This window comes from Eutrigla gurnardus (genome assembly GCF_963514095.1).
Source record: "Eutrigla gurnardus genome assembly, chromosome: 19".
Taxonomy (NCBI): domain Eukaryota; kingdom Metazoa; phylum Chordata; class Actinopteri; order Perciformes; family Triglidae; genus Eutrigla; species Eutrigla gurnardus.
This window is the reverse complement of record NC_139930.1, coordinates 22418545-22434451: the sequence shown is the minus strand read 5'-3', so window position 1 is coordinate 22434451 and position 15907 is coordinate 22418545. Positions and strand designations below refer to the sequence as shown.

General features: G+C 42.4%; 2 protein-coding genes across 4 annotated transcripts; both read right to left on the bottom strand.

Moving 5' to 3' along the window:
* Positions 1-78: 78 nt before the first annotated feature.
* LOC311030380 (occludin-like) lies at positions 79-6482 on the bottom strand. 2 transcript variants are annotated; one of them, XM_084036098.1, is made up of 9 exons: positions 6340-6482; positions 5809-5900; positions 4520-5180; positions 4254-4421; positions 2017-2147; positions 1642-1827; positions 1359-1530; positions 844-885; positions 79-743 (listed from the first exon to the last, which is right to left on the bottom strand). In XM_084036098.1, the coding sequence occupies exons 2-9, from the start codon at positions 5859-5861 to the stop codon at positions 645-647; spliced, it is 1512 nt and encodes a 503-aa protein (XP_083892224.1). In that variant the 5' UTR covers positions 5862-5900; positions 6340-6482; the 3' UTR covers positions 79-644. The 2 variants fall into 2 exon arrangements, with proteins under 2 accessions (XP_083892224.1, XP_083892225.1); XM_084036099.1 differs by having other exon boundaries at positions 6412-6436.
* A 1230-nt stretch (positions 6483-7712) lies between these two features.
* LOC311030388 (occludin-like) lies at positions 7713-11913 on the bottom strand. 2 transcript variants are annotated; one of them, XM_084036107.1, is made up of 4 exons: positions 11815-11913; positions 11326-11417; positions 10080-10743; positions 7713-9980 (listed from the first exon to the last, which is right to left on the bottom strand). In XM_084036107.1, the coding sequence occupies exons 2-4, from the start codon at positions 11376-11378 to the stop codon at positions 9849-9851; spliced, it is 849 nt and encodes a 282-aa protein (XP_083892233.1). In that variant the 5' UTR covers positions 11379-11417; positions 11815-11913; the 3' UTR covers positions 7713-9848. The 2 variants fall into 2 exon arrangements, with proteins under 2 accessions (XP_083892233.1, XP_083892234.1); XM_084036108.1 differs by having other exon boundaries at positions 11887-11907.
* Between the last annotated feature and the right edge of the window lie 3994 nt (positions 11914-15907).

The window sequence follows — 15907 nt, the reverse complement described above, 5'->3', positions numbered from 1 at the left end:
TGCTGTAATGGGAAACTTCGACACATAGTGGCTTTAAATGAAGAGGTATTGAGTTCTAGGTATACGCCTGTGAGAAAATTGTTCAATAATTGAATTTATTATAATAAAAAAGGTATCACAGCTCATTGTATATGTACATTACTACCCATTAAACATGCAATTTCAGAGTGTCTGTCTGTTCTACCATAATAACGTCACACTGTAACACACACGTGTACTTACTTCTAAAACATTAAAAACTTCAGTTTCCCACATATTTACAAGTCTATTTCGCTCAGGAAGCATTAAAAATGAGAATTAAAAAGATCTTTTAAAATTAGCATATCATGTTGGGCCACTGGAATAAGACCTACGAACAACAAAGGGAGGATTATTGATCAATCTGTGTAGTTTAACTCACTAACATCAGGGAGAATAAATACATATAATGGTATCGAAGGCAAGTGACACTCGTAATACAAACAGTGGCATAATACAAGAAAATAAATCTTTGTTCCCTTGCCTCCAAAAGCATAAAACCATCGTTGCAGACTTTTCGTCCCCTGAAGTCTGCTGTTGTCTGAAAAGCCTCCGAAACTCCCCCCAAAAAACAGATTTAGTCCCATCCGTCCCGTCTCAGACAGGCGTAGCATCCTCTCAGCTGTTCAGGCCCTGCGGTCGAAATCGCTGACCCTCTTCTTGATGTGGTTCAGTTTGGACTTCAGGTATTTACACCTGCGCTTCTTCACCTGATAGTCTGGAGACTGCAGCGATGACGGGATCCAAGAAAACGAGACGCGATGAGTTATACAATTATATTATACAATCAGCGGCTTGTGACTCTAAGTTTGTAGATCAACGTACCTTTTTAATGTTCTTTATCCTGTTGTACTCGTCCAGAGCATCCTGTTAAAGAGTGAATCAACAATTTAGCACATTTAACAATCATTTCTATGCTTAATTTTTCTCCATGACTATATCGTCTCAATGCCGACGTTACGACTCAAATGGGAGTCGTTACTGGAAAACCTCATGTTAGTGAGTCGCTGTCGTAGTTCGGTTTCCAATGGCAACGGTGCACATAAAAATGGCCGCCACTTTCATCATCCTTCTACGTTGATTTGATTAGAAAGTCTGCTCCTATTTTATTTGGGTTAGACTTTACGGAAACTGAAACATTACATTTGTGGGCCATGAAACCAAAACAATGACTTAAAGGATGCAAAAAAGACAAGATTGGTGATTATCGTCTGTATAACCGACACAAATCCATTCGATCAATTTTTTAATAAAGAACAATATTGATTAAAGCAGCTTTAATGCTATGAATTTTAAGTTCCTGGCTCCTTTAAATGGATCAGAAATCGTGTTTCTCTCACCAGGTACTGAGGGCTGCCCTCCTGCAGGTCGTCCAGCTCTCGGTCCACCTCAGACAGGTTCTTGTTCAGGGCGTCCAGGTCCGTCTGCAGGTCTTTATACTCTTGGTGGTCTTGGTCAAACACACGCTTGTAGTCGTTGCGCTCCGGCTCATTTGCTATCGGAGGGAATTCACTGAAGGAGAAAACGAGCAGAAAAAGAAAATATTACAGTTTTATAGAAAATATTACAGTAATTTTTACAGTAAAGAACCTGAAAACTTTACGTCTTTGATTTTCTTGCTACCTGTCGAAGTCGTTGTCGTCCAGCTCGTCTCCGGACGAGTTGTAGTCCGTGTCGTAGTCCTGTCCATCGGTGCGACGCGGCCGACCCGCGCGTCTCTTTTTGGGCCTCCCGGCCGAGCTGGGCACATCTGAGTTCACGCTGTAGGGGCCGCCATTGTGCAAAGGCATGTGTTCCTCCACTGCAGGCCTGCGGGGACAAGGAAGAGGTTCAGCATTCAGGTTGTTAGATTAATTATACTGTGGGTTGATTTACAATCAGCAGGAAGTAACACTTATCGGCATACAAATGACTTCCTGTTTCCTCTAAAAACAAAAATGAGTGAATGAAGCACCGGGACGCGGTAACACGTTATCATTTGTCCCGGCGTGAACTCACTGCGGCGTGTAGCTGTACGGCGGTTTGTCGTAGTTGGTGCTTTCGTCGTCCAGGTGGCTCCTGGAGCCTCTCAGCTTCTCAGGGTAGTCCGACATCGGGAGCACCTCGGGACCAGCAGACACATTGTTCACCTTTGGAAGAAAATATATCCATAAAACACACATAATATACATCACCATTTTATGAATCAAGGGATCATTTAATGCAGCTACTGGAAGGTGAAGATTTGATGCTTCTCTTTGTAATTTTCTTATATTTTTCTTTTACTAATTCTGTCATTTGTATTTCTTTTAATGGTCTCTGTTACTTATATATTTTGGGATCTCTGGTCATTTTATTTTCTAATTTGATGTCTCTCACTGTACATGAACAGTGCTCTTTAAATTAAGTTATCATTGCATATTTTATTTTCCAAGTACCCTTTTAGCTTTACCCTTTTTGACGGAAGGCTTGACAACATCTGTATCTTTTGCTTCGTTAATCTTTTCTACCGTTTGAAGCAAGTTGAGGTCTACAGACACAATTTCTACTATAATTAAACTTCTTCTTTTCATAAAAGCCAGACAGAAAAATAGCTTCAGGTTTTAAAATAATCGTCACAATTTTAACTCTCACAAATCCTCTACAATCTTTACATTTTGTCCAGTGTGTTTTTGTCGTATTGATTCAAATCCACCAGTGTCACGAATGTCTCCATTTATCAGAAAACGCATGATTTCTCCTATTTATTGTACTATTTTGTAGAAAGGGTTTCCTCCCGTGATTATTAGAACAAATGGTTTGGGTCCCCAGCAGCTCTGGTATGAGGAACCAGCCTGGACTTGTCTGTCAGTGCTGCACCCCGCTGCTGCTGCTGCTGCTGCTGCTGCTGCTGCTGCTGCTGCTGCTGCTGCTGCTGCTGCTGCTGCTGCTGCTGCTGCTGCTGCTGCTGCAGCACCACCCCCACCTCCACAACAACAACAACAACATGTCTGTGCTGCAGGCTGCTGCCGTCTCAGCACTTTCAGCCGCGTTTCACACAAGCCCCTATGAAATAAAGGTCTCTGGTTCCCAGTGTCACGTTACTGGTGTGTGTGCCTGCTGACTGGTGGGCTGTTGTTGTTTCCAGAGCTGCGGTCCGACCGGTTCTTCCTCTTCACATTGCTGCACTGAATGTCATCGTGACTTCCAACTATTATCAGAGTGACTCACCTCCTCATCGCTACTCGAGTCGGTCCGACGTGAGAATTGTTGCAAAACACTTGAAAATAGCTACATGAGGTGTGATTCATCGCTGGACCTTTGACAGGAAGAAGTCCAGGTTTTATGTTGTTGTTTTATTGTCGTCAGCGTGAGACCGAGACTGTCACCTGTGTAAAAGCCACACCTTGAAACCACGGCTGCACACCTTCCCCTCCCCCCGCCGACATACAGGTGGCTGCCTCCAAACTGGTTGAACCGCTTCAGCTGAAACGCTGCTGCTTCTTCCAAAAAGACACTTTGCCTGAGACGGAGAGCCGCCGTCACAGCTTCTTTTCATTCTGCTTCCACGGCCGAATAACATTCTGAATCAATCTCTCCACAAAGAGTCACACAAAAGTGCCATTTGAATCTTGAGTTTAGAGGAGCTTCTGGGAAAAAGCATAAAAACCACTCCTCGACTACAGAAATCTTAGTCGGATCCGAATGACCGACTAGTCAACTAACACTAATCTTGTGTTAAGAAGCACTTCTTGGGAAGAAAACCCCCCATAAAAAATAATATTGACTAAAGAAATCCAATAATCAGCAGGCCTATCTACCTCCATAAAGAGTCCAGAGTCCTTCAACATGACATTAATTAACCCTCGCATTACTGCATGTTTGTAAGTGGATCCTTCATTCATCCGTCGCCCCCGGTGATGAAGACTTCCCAGAAGTCAACAGCTCGTAAAGGAACCATACTAAACGCTGAGGTCATCGTGATTCTGCAGCCAATCAAAATTCACTTCATCAAGACAAGTGAACGAATGAACTGTTTTTTGAGCATTTCATACAGACCAAGGTGACGTCATAAAATGTCTCGATTTGTCCAAAAGGTTAAGTTTATCGTCATGTTTGACAAATAAAAGCATCGAGTCATCACATTTGAGAAGCTGGAACTTGTAAATGTTTTCCCCCCAATCATCACAGTTGTTGCTCTACCTTTTAATTTGGCTAAACAGTGATTAAAATAGTTAATTTCAGTTAAATTATTTCCGATTGAGTCTTTAACTCACCCAAGCCTCGACATCCTGAGGCGGCTCCATCTCGTCGATGACCTTCACCTTCTTCCACAAGATGTTGCTCTTCCCGAAGTTTTGGATTTTCTGGCGAGTCTTCAGGGCGAAGACCAGCATGATGATGAGGGCGACGGCGACCAGGAAGCCGAACACCACGGCGATGGCCTGATGGGAGACACACACACACAACACAAGTCAGTTGACAAACACGCTGAATGCTGCGTTTCACGGATGAAAAGGAAATTGGAAAAGCTTGGGTTCACCTCTTGTGGCTCCACGACGCAGTAGTGGTAAAGGTACTGATTGACGAAGGCCCCTGAAGGTTGCGGTTGTTGGTACTGAGCACACAGACCGGCCATCTGGCTGCCATAGGAGGATCCAGACTGGGCCATGGGGTTCACTGCCACCAGGTAGACTATGGCAGCTATTAGCATTAGCAACGCTAGGATGGCACAGATGATCAGGACGGCGAGGTAGAACCTCCTGCTCTCCGATAGGCTCTGGTGAGACACGATGATGATGAAGATGACCAGGCAGGCGATGAAGGTGATGGCTGCCATGGCGATGATGAACCCTTTTCCCTTTCGGGGGTCATTGTAGCCCCCTCCGAGCCCACCGTAGCCATAGGCGTTTCCAGCTCCGTACCCGCCCCCGCCAAAGCCGGTTCCTCCATAGTTTGCTCCATAGCCTCCGTAGCCTCCTGCATTGGTTCCTCCGTAGCTTCCGTAGCCTCCTCCGAAGCCACCCAAGGCTCCCTGAGAGTCCCAGGCCAGCGTGGAGGCGACGCAAGCGAATATGGCCACGCACATCACGATGGCGATGATGGACATGATTTTGAGGATGCCTGGAGGAGACGACCAGCGGTAGAAATGCTGGAACTCGTCGTCCGGGTAGTAAGAATACGCCGGCTGGGGAACGCCTTTGCTGTGGAGAGTGAGGAGAACAAACCCGAGTTACCGAATGAAAACTTTTATTTGGAAAAACCATCTGTCTGAAGTTATGACAGTCCACTTATTTTAAGTTGCACAATTTAAGTTTCCAATATTCCATCGTTTACGATTGTCTCACTGATGGTTTTTTGGGGCGGGGTTTCGTCTTTTTGTTGTATTTTAGCCACATAAACTTTTTTTCTGTTGTGATGGTTGTTGGTTTTGTTAGTTGCTTTAGGATTTAAAATATGTCAACTCTCACTTTTTACAAATTCTTTGGATAAAAGGACAAATGTTTAAAACAGTTACTGTTGGCTACTGAGGATAATCATTTAAGTTTGATCTCAAGAAATTCCAGACGAAACCCAAAACACTTAAATTCTATCACAAACAAGTTAACAAAAATTGCTCCTGAAAAACACAAATGAATGTTTTCAAAAGCAACATATTACGCAACATTACGTAGTCAGTAATACATTTTTACCAAAGCTTATTACCAAAAATGATGATGATGGCATTTCTTAGCTTCCATATAAAGGTCTGTCGTTACTTTGAACTCAGTGAATACTTGAAGCTTCTTAAATAAAATAAAAGGAACAATACAAAGGTTTTTCAAAACTCACTATCCGGTATCCGACTCGTAGGGAGGTGGACTCCCATTCGGCCTGGACGACATGACTGCTGGATCCACCTGGTCCTGATCTGTGAAAAGAAGCTGACACGAGATTTCTGTTGAGAGGACACACTTTTACTTTGTCCAACATAATCCATGATTATTTTCCTTATTATTATCTGCAGATTATTTTTCTGTTTATTTTTCAAAAATGTGAGACATGTCTGTTTCTTAAAGCGGTTCCTTCCAATTGAAAAATCGTAAAGTAACATAAACAAGATCAACTCTACAATGACGTAATACTGATTGTTCCCTCACAATTAAGAAGTTGAGACAGGTGGATTTGGGGGCGTTTTTTTAAACGACTATTTAATTAAAAAAACAACAACAACAGGCGATTCATATCCCGTCAATGAAAAAATCGATTAATCAAACACGTTTGTCCTCATGTAGCTTCCTTAATTCATAAAAACCCCTCACTTTTAACCCAATTTAACGTTATTTATGCGACACAGCAGAGATTCTGTTGGAGTTAACTCACCTGTGTGTCGTCGCTGCAGGTAACAAGCAGGTAACCCTTTAAAAACACAGTAATCCTACGGTGGACACTCACCTGTCTGTCTCTCTGCTCCAACTGAAATATCTCAACTGAAACCGCAGCTGCTGATAAAAACAGCCGGGACCACACCTTGCCGAGCGCCGCTCTCGGTCAGTGTAGCTCCGCCCCCCACACAGGTGTCACGTTACCTGACAACACCGGAAGTCCTCGCTCAAGTCTTCACGGAAACGCTCCAGTAAATGTCAGCTGGCAGAAACAACAGTGTGATGAAGCGGAACCATATATTTTGGTAATACACACAGAAGCAGCAAAATAAATCAAATTAATAAATAAATACAATGAGAAATCAAAAACAGAAACATTTATAAAAATATGACATTATATTTGTTTTTTAATTAGATTTGTTTGATTAATGTAAACAATTGTTCATAAACCTTTGAGCTTATGAGGCATGACCAATTTAAACGTTATTATTTTGTCGAAAATTACACCGTTTTTTATTGATTGATTGTTTTTCTATTTCCTTTTTCTGTCATGTTGCATTTGTTCCTTTTTCTTTACTTTTCTGTTTATATTTGGTGTTTTAAAATACACTGACAACAGTGTGTGAGTGACAAACATTTATGAAATACTAAAATAAATAGAAGCACCTATATCATTGCATTACTATGAAGTCTTAAAACAATTGTTAATAATAATAATGATGATGGTGATGATAATAATTATAAAAATGTCTAATTCATTTTACTTTCATACTCGTCTTGGGAGAAATAGAACAAATAATGAATTTCATTTTAAGCACATACACACTCTTTATGTCCGAAAAGTAAGTTGTGGCTTGTAAAGTTGATCAGAAAATGGTGCAGATAAACAATATACTTAATTATTTTGTATTTTGTTATCATTTTGCATAGATTTAGTCTTTATTTTAAATGTGACAATGTTTACAAAACAAAAACGTAATCAACTGATAGGTGGTGAATACATAAACGTAACTGCTGATTGGGGATCGAACACTTTGTGTTTCTTTAATCAAACGGTAAGTTTCTAGATTCATCTGATGATTGTTAGGTCTATGAAATGTCAGAACTAAAAACGACAAATTCAGAAAGCTCAGTTTGTCCCAACAAGAGAGAAGATAGAAGAGATATTAAGGCACTTCAACTGTTCATGGACAGTTCTTTGCATATTCAGACCACATTTAAAAAGGAAGAGTCTAATATTTTGGGGGGCACCTGCTCTCATATCATTTCAATATGAAACTACAGCCGGGAGACAGTTAGCTTAGCATAAAGGCTGGAAACGGATGGAAACTACTAACCTGGCTTAATCAAATCAAATCAAATCAAATCAAATCAAATCAATTTATTTATTAAGCACATTTAAAAACAACCAAAGTTGACCAAAGTGCTGTACAGTTCAGTGAACACAAAATTGCAAACAAGGTACAAAATACAAAATAGCCATGGCTGGGACAGCCAGAATGAAAAATGACACACACTTGAGGCCATCACGGACATTTAAAGGCCTGAGAAAACAAAAAGGTTTTTAGAGTTGCCTTAAAGGCAGCTGCAGAGGAGGAGCACCTAATTGAAATGGGTAGACTGTTCCATAGCCTTGGGGCTGCAATGGCAAAGGCACGATCGCCCTTTCCTTGTAGCCTAGACCGGGGAACGGTCAGGAGCAGTTGGTTCGAGGATCTAAGAATCCTTGGGTTGGAAAGGGGGGAGAGTAGGTCACAGATGTATTGGGGGGCCAGGCCATGTAGTGCTTGAAAAACAAATAAAAGAACTTTAAACTCTGTCCTGTACTTGATGGGGAGCCAATGAAGGGATGCTAGTATGGGTGTTATGTGTTCTTGCCTCCTAGTTCCTGTTAGCAATCTGGCAGCAGAATTCTGAACCAACTGTAAGCGGGATAGAGATGACTGGCTAATACCTAAGTAAAGTGAGTTGCAATAATCCAGCCTAGAGGTAATCAAGGCGTTGGTAACTGTATTAAGGTCAGAGAGGGAGAGAATTGATTTAAGTTTTGCAATGTTTCGTAGTTGGAAAAAGCAACTTTTCACCACAGAGTTTATTTGTTTATCAAATTTTAAATCTTGATCGAAGATCACCCCAAGATTTCTGGCATGGGTATGAAGATTGGGCGCCAGGGGACCTAATTGATTTATTATACCTATGGAGGAGTTTGGGGGGCCAAAAAAGACCACTTCTGTCTTCCCATCATTTAATTGGAGATAGTTGTTTGCCAGCCATAGTTTGACATCTTGGAGGCAGTCAAGAATGGACTCCAAGGTGGAGTTGTTGCTATGACCAGATTCGAGTGGAAGATATAACTGTGTATCATCGGCGTAGCAATGATATGCGATATTGTGCTTTTGGAGAATGGAGCCTAAAGGGAGCAGGTATAGGGCGAATAGGATGGGGCCTAAGATGGAACCCTGGGGTACGCCGCATGTGATTGGAGCAGATGAAGAGTAGAGATTACCGATGTTAACAGAAAAGGATCTGTTAGAAAGGTAGGAGGCAAACCACTGGAGAGCGCTGCCTTGGATACCGACCTGGTGCTCAAGCCGGTTCAGCAATAGGGAGTGGTCAACAGTGTTGAAGGCAGAATTGAGATCTAAGAGTATTAATAAGGCGGGTTTACCAGAGTCGAGGGAGAGCAGTAGGTCGTTCGTGACTTTTAGCAGTGCTGACTCTGTACTATGCCGTGCCCTGAAACCTGACTGGAATTTGTCCATGATGTTATTTTTATCTAAGAAGGACAGAAGCTGGGAGTAAACAATTTTTTCCATGACCTTGGATAGAAACGGGAGTTTTGAGATTGGTCGAAAATTATTTAGAACAGCAGGATCTAGGTTTGGTTTTTTGATAATTGGCTGAACAACTGCGTGTTTGAAGCATGATGGAACAGAACCATTAGAACGGCTACTATTGAGGAGGAGTGACACTGTGGGACCTAGAGTGTTAAGAGCTTCCCTCAGCAGTTGGGTGGGAACAATGTCTATGGTACAGGTAGTCGGCCTAGTATGGGAGACAATGTCGACAATCTGAGAGAGGGACACCGGCTCAAACCTGGTGAGAACAGCAGGGCAAGGCAGGAAGGAGGAAGGGTCAAAAGTTGAAGGTGAGATTGCAGATCGGATGTTCTCAATTTTATTTATGAAGAAATGTAAAAAGTCTTCACAACTAACAGTGGGAGGGGCAGGGCAGGGGCTAGCAGCAGGATTTAGAATAGTGTTAATTGCTTTGAATAATGATTTTGAGCCTGAAGCAGAGTTGGTGGCCATAGAGGTAACTTAAGTGTTTGTGATTGGTCGTGTGCTGCAAATTCCGCCCCTTTTATGTGAGCCAGGGTCAGTTAAACCAGACAACCTAAAGAGAGTCCAGGTATGTTGAACTCGCTCCACAGTCCAGTAAATTAACATCTCATATCTGGTTTGTTTAATCTGTTAAATCCGAGTAAAAATGTAAATTCTCTGTTTTCTAACCCTTCACCTTCTTCCACAAGATGTTGCTCTTCCCGAAGTTTTGGATTTTCTGGCGAGTCTTCAGGGCGAAGACGAGCATGATGATGAGGGCAACGGCGACCAGGAAGCCGAACACCACGGCGATGGCCTGATGGGAGACACACACACCCAACACAAGTGAGTTGACAAACACGCTGAATGCTGCGTTTCACGGATGAAAAGGAAATTGGAAAAAGCTTGGGTTCACCTCTTGTGGCTCCACGACGCAGTAGTGGTAAAGGTACTGATTGACGAAGACCCCTGAAGGTTGCGGTTGTTGGTACTGAGCACACAGACCGGCAATCTGGCTGCCATAGGTGGACCCAGACTGGGCCATGGGGTTCACTGCCACCAGGTAGACTATGGCAGCTATTAGCATTAGCAACGCTAGGATGGCACAGATGATCAGGACGGCGAGGTAGAACCTCCTGCTCTCCGATAGGCTCTGGTGAGACACGATGATGATGAAGATGACCAGGCAGGCGATGAAGGTGATGGCTGCCATGGCGATGATGAACCCTTTTCCCTTTTGGGGGTCAATGTAACCCCCTCCGAGCCCACCGTAGCCATAGGCGTTTCCAGCTCCGTACCCGCCCCCGCCAAAGCCGGTTCCTCCATAGTTTCCTCCATAGCCTCCTCCGTAGCCTCCTGCATTGGTTCCTCCGTAGCTTCCGTAGCCTCCTCCGAAGCCACCCATGGCTCCCTGAGAGTCCCAGGCCAGCGTGGAGGCGACGCAAGCGAATATGGCCACGCACATCACGATGGCGATGATGGACATGATTTTGAGGATGCCTGGAGGAGACGACCAGCGGTAGAAATGCTGGAACTCGTCGTCCGGGTAGTAAGAATACGCCGGCTGGGGAACGCGGTTGCTGTGGAGAGTGAGGAGAACAAACCCGAGTTACCGAATGAAAACTTTTATTTGGAAAAACCATCTGTCTGAAGTTATGACAGTCTACTTATTTTAAGTTGCACAATTTAAGTTTCCAATATTCCACCGTTTACGATTGTCTCACTGATGGTTTTTGGGGCGGGGTTTCCTCTTTTTGTTGTATTTTAGCCACATAAACTTTTTTTCTGTTTTGATGGTTGTTGGTTTTGTTAGTTGCTTTAGGTTTTAAAATATGTCAACTCTCACTTTTTACAAATTCTTTGGATAAAAGGACAAATGTTTAAAACAGTTTGGCTACTGAGGATGTTTGATCTCAAGAAATTCCAGACGAAACCCAAAACACTTAAATTCTATCACAAACAAATTAACAAAAATTGCTCCTGAAAAACACAAATGAATGTTTTCAAAAGCAACATATTACGCAACATTACGTAGTCAGTAATACATTTTTACCAAAGCTTATTCCTAAAAATGATGATGATGGCATTTCTTAGCTTCCATATAAAGGTCTGTCATTACTTTGAACTCAGTGAATACAATACAAAGGTTTTTCAAAACTCACTATCCGGTATCCGACTTGTAGGGAGGTGGACTCCCATTCGGCCTGGACGACATGACTGCTGGATCCACCTGGTCCTGATCTGTGAAAAGAAGCTGACACGAGATTTCTGTTGAGAGGACACACTTTTACTTTGTCCAACATACTTGAAATCCATGATTATTTTCCTTATTATTATCTGCAGATTATTTTTCTGTATATTTTTCAAAAATGTGAAACATGTCTGTTTCTTAAAGCGGTTCCACTCTACAATGACGTAAGACTGATTGTTCCCTCACAATTAAGAAGTTGAGACAGGTGAAATTGGGGGCGTTTTTGCTTGAAAATTATAAAAAAACAACAGGCGATTAATATCCCGTCAATCAACAAATCGATTAATCAAACACGTTTGTCCTCATGTAGCTTCCTTAATTCATAAAAAACCCTCACTTTTAACCCAATTTAACGTTATTTATGCGACACAGCAGAGATTCTGTTGAGGAGTTAACTCACCTGTGTGTCGTCGCTGCAGGTAACAAGCAGGTAACCCTTTAAAAACACAGTAATCCTACGGCGGACACTCACCTGTCTGTCTCTCTGCTCCAACTGAAATATCTCAACTGAAACCGCAGCTGCTGATAAAAACAGCCGGGACCACACCTTGCCGAGCGCCGCTCTCGGTCAGTAGGCTTGGTCGGGATGGTCTTGACTTGACTTGACTTGTCACGCCGACGAGAGCCGCAGGTGTCTGAGGGGGCGGGCTCTAAAAGAGACGGCAGCCAAACGCCGTCAAGTCGGACAACAAAATCAACGTGACTATGGTGCTCAAGCGATAGAACACAGCAGCAAACCAAAGAGGATATGTTTTATATATATATATATATTACACACACACACACACACACATACATATATACATAAATACGTACTTACACACACACACACGCGCGCGCAAGGCAACTTGTGGAAGGCATTCTTTTTTTCCAGTATATTTGTATTATCATTCTATGTTTGTATTAACCGACCTCACATATAATAGGCCTAATCACAACACAATGCACGGAACTTAAGATCAAGCCATGAGATCAATGCGACCAAAATAAAAAGTATAATTTCACCACAAGGTGGCCGCGAGTGCGAACCTGAACACACGTCATTGAACTTTTAACCAATGAGAACCATTCCGCTGTAGCGAAGGTGTGGACAAGCCGGTTGCAGCCGTCGTAGACCGCGCTGCCAAGCGCTGCAAGAAGCGGCTCTTAAAAACTTGTTCCCGCGATGTTTTGGGTCACGTGATATGGTCACCATAGTCACGTTGATTTTGTTGTCCGACTTGACGGCGTTTGGCTGCCGTCTCTTTTAGAGCCCGCCCCCTCAGACACCTGCGGCTCTCGTCGGCGTGACAAGTCAAGTCAAGTCAAGACCATCCTGAACAAGCCTACTGTGACGTCTTTGCAGTTGGCTGCTAAGTCGGACACAATTCTAGCCATCATGCATCGCTTTCAACCCACAATACATCACGTTAGGTAGCGCGCTGCAGGCGGCTACATCAAGTTGAATTCGCCTAGTGTAGCTCCGCCCCCCACACAGGTGTCACGTTACCTGACAACACCAGAAGTCCTCGCTCAAGTCTTCACGGAAACGCTCCAGTAAATGTCAGCTGGCAGAAACAACAGTGTGATGAAGCGGAACCATATATTTTGGTAATACACACAGAAGCAGCAAAAATAAATACAATGAGAAATCAAAAACAGAAACATTTATAAAAATATGACATTATATTTGTTTTTTAATTAGATTTGTTTGATTAATGTAAACAATTGTTCATAAACCTTTGAGGTTATGAGGCATGACCAATTTAAACGTTATTATTTTGTCGAAAATTACACCGTTTTCTATCGATTGATTGTTTTTCTATTTCCTTTTTCTGTCATGTTGCATTTGTTCCTTTTTCTTTACTTTTCTGTTTATATTTGGTGCTTTAAAATACACTGACAACAGTGTGTGAGTGACAAACATTTATGAAATACTAAAATAAATAGAAGCACCTATATCATTGCATTACTATGAAGTCTTAAAACAATTGTTAATAATAATAATGATGGTGATGATAATAATTATAAAAATGTATAATTAATTTTACTTTCATACTCGTCTTGGGAGAAATAGAACAAATAATGAATTTCATTTTAAGCACATACACACTCTTTATGTCCGAAAAGTAAGTTGATCAGAAAATGGTGCAGATAAACAATATACTTAATTCTTTTGTATTTTGTTATCATTTTGCATAGATTTAGTCTTTAGTTTAAATGTGACAATGTTTACAAAACGTAACTGCTGATTGGGGATCGAACACTTTGTGTTTCTTTAATCAAACGGTAAGTTTCTAGATTCATCTGATGATTGTTAGGTCTATGAAATGTCAGAACTAAAAACGACAAATTCAGAAAGCTCAGTTTGTCCCAACAAGAGAGAAGATAGAAGAGATATTAAGGCACTTCAACTGTTCATGGACAGTTCTTTGCATATTCAGACCACATTTAAAAAGGAAGAGTCTAATATTTTGGGGGGCACCTGCTCTCATAGCATTTCAATATGAAACTACAGCCGGGAGACAGTTAGCTTAGCATAGAGGCTGGAAACGGATGGAAACTACTAGCCTGGCTTAATCAAATCAAATCAATTTATTTATAAAGCACATTTAAAAACAACCAAAGTTGACCAAAGTGCTGTACAGTTCAGTGAACACAAAATTGCAAACAAGGTACAAAATACAAAATAGCCATGGCTGGGACAGCCAGAATGAAAAATGACACACACTTGAGGCCATCACGGACATTTAAAGGCCTGAGAAAACAAAAAGGTTTTTAGATTTGCCTTAAAGGCAGCTGCAGAGGAGGAGCACCTAATTGAAATGGGTAGACTGTTCCATAGCCTTGGGGCTGCAATGGCAAAGGCACGATCGCCCTTTCCTTGTAGCCTAGACCGGGGAACGGTCAGGAGCAGTTGGTTCGAGGATCTAAGAATCCTTGGGTTGTAGGGGGGAGAGTAGGTCACAGATGTATTGGGGGGCCAGGCCATGTAGTGCTTGAAAAACAAATAAAATAACTTTAAACTCTGTCCTGTACTTGATGGGGAGCCAATGAAGGGATGCTAGTATGGGTGTTATGTGTTCTTGCCTCCTAGTTCCTGTTAGCAATCTGGCAGCAGAATTCTGAACCAACTGTAAGCGGGATAGAGATGACTGGCTAATACCTAAGTAAAGTGAGTTGCAATAATCCAGCCTAGAGGTAATCAAGGCGTTGGTAACTGTATTAAGGTCAGAGAGGGAGAGAATTGATTTAAGTTTTGCAATGTTTCGTAGTTGGAAAAAGCAACTTTTCACCACAGAGTTTATTTGTTTATCAAATTTTAAATCTTGATCGAAGATCACCCCAAGATTTCTGGCATGGGTATGAAGATTGGGCGCCAGGGGACCTAGTTGATTTATTATACCTATGGAGGAGTTTGGGGGGCCAAAAAAGACCGCTTCTGTCTTCCCATCATTTAATTGGAGATAGTTGTTTGCCAGCCATAGTTTGACGTCTTGGAGGCAGTCAAGAATGGACTCCAAGGTGGAGTTGTTGCTATGACCAGATTCGAGTGGAAGATATAACTGTGTATCATCGGCGTAGCAATGATATGCGATATTGTGCTTTTGGAGAATGGAGCCTAAAGGGAGCAGGTATAGGGCGAATAGGATGGGGCCTAAGATGGAACCCTGGGGTACGCCGCATGTGATTGGAGCAGATGAAGAGTAGAGATTACCGATGTTAACAGAAAAGGATCTGTTAGAAAGGTAGGAGGCAAACCACTGGAGAGCGCTGCCTTGGATACCGACCTGGTGCTCAAGCCGGTTCAGCAATAGGGAGTGGTCAACAGTGTTGAAGGCAGAATTGAGATCTAAGAGTATTAATAAGGCGGGTTTACCAGAGTCGAGGGAGAGCAGTAGGTCGTTCGTGACTTTTAGCAGTGCTGACTCTGTACTATGCCGTGCCCTGAAACCTGACTGGAATTTGTCCATGATGTTATTTTTATCTAAGAAGGACAGAAGCTGGGAGTAAACAATTTTTTCCATGACCTTGGATAGAAACGGGAGTTTTGAGATTGGTCGAAAATTATTTAGAACAGCAGGATCTAGGTTTGGTTTTTTGATAATTGGCTGAACAACTGCGTGTTTGAAGCATGATGGAACAGAACCATTAGAACGGCTACTATTGAGGAGGAGTGACACTGTGGGACCTAGAGTGTTAAGAGCTTCCCTCAGCAGTTGGGTGGGAACAATGTCTATGGTACAGGTAGTCGGCCTAGTATGGGAGACAATGTCGACAATCTGAGAGAGGGACACCGGCTCAAACCTGGTGAGAACAGCAGGGCAAGGCAGGAAGGAGGAAGGGTCAAAAGTTGAAGGTGAGATTGCAGATCGGATGTTCTCAATTTTATTTATGAAGAAATGTAAAAAGTCTTCACAACTAACAGTGGGAGGGGCAGGGCAGGGGCTAGCAGCAGGATTTAGAATAGTGTTAATTGCTTTGAATAATGATTTTGAGTCTGAATAATGATT

Coding starts and splice junctions, on each gene's coding strand:
- LOC311030380 (XM_084036098.1), bottom strand. CDS start 5,861: ATGTCGTCCAGGCCGAATGGGAGTCCACCTCCCTACGAGTCGGATACC. Junction 4,422..4,519: donor GCGTCGTGGAGCCACAAGAG/GTGAACCCAAGC, acceptor GTCTCCCATCAG/GCCATCGCCGTGGTGTTCGG. Junction 1,828..2,016: donor CCGTACAGCTACACGCCGCA/GTGAGTTCACGC, acceptor TTGTCCCCGCAG/GCCTGCAGTGGAGGAACACA.
- LOC311030388 (XM_084036107.1), bottom strand. CDS start 11,378: ATGTCGTCCAGGCCGAATGGGAGTCCACCTCCCTACAAGTCGGATACC. Junction 10,744..11,325: donor TACAAGTCGGATACCGGATA/GTGAGTTTTGAA, acceptor CACTCTCCACAG/CAACCGCGTTCCCCAGCCGG. Junction 9,981..10,079: donor GCGTCGTGGAGCCACAAGAG/GTGAACCCAAGC, acceptor GTCTCCCATCAG/GCCATCGCCGTGGTGTTCGG.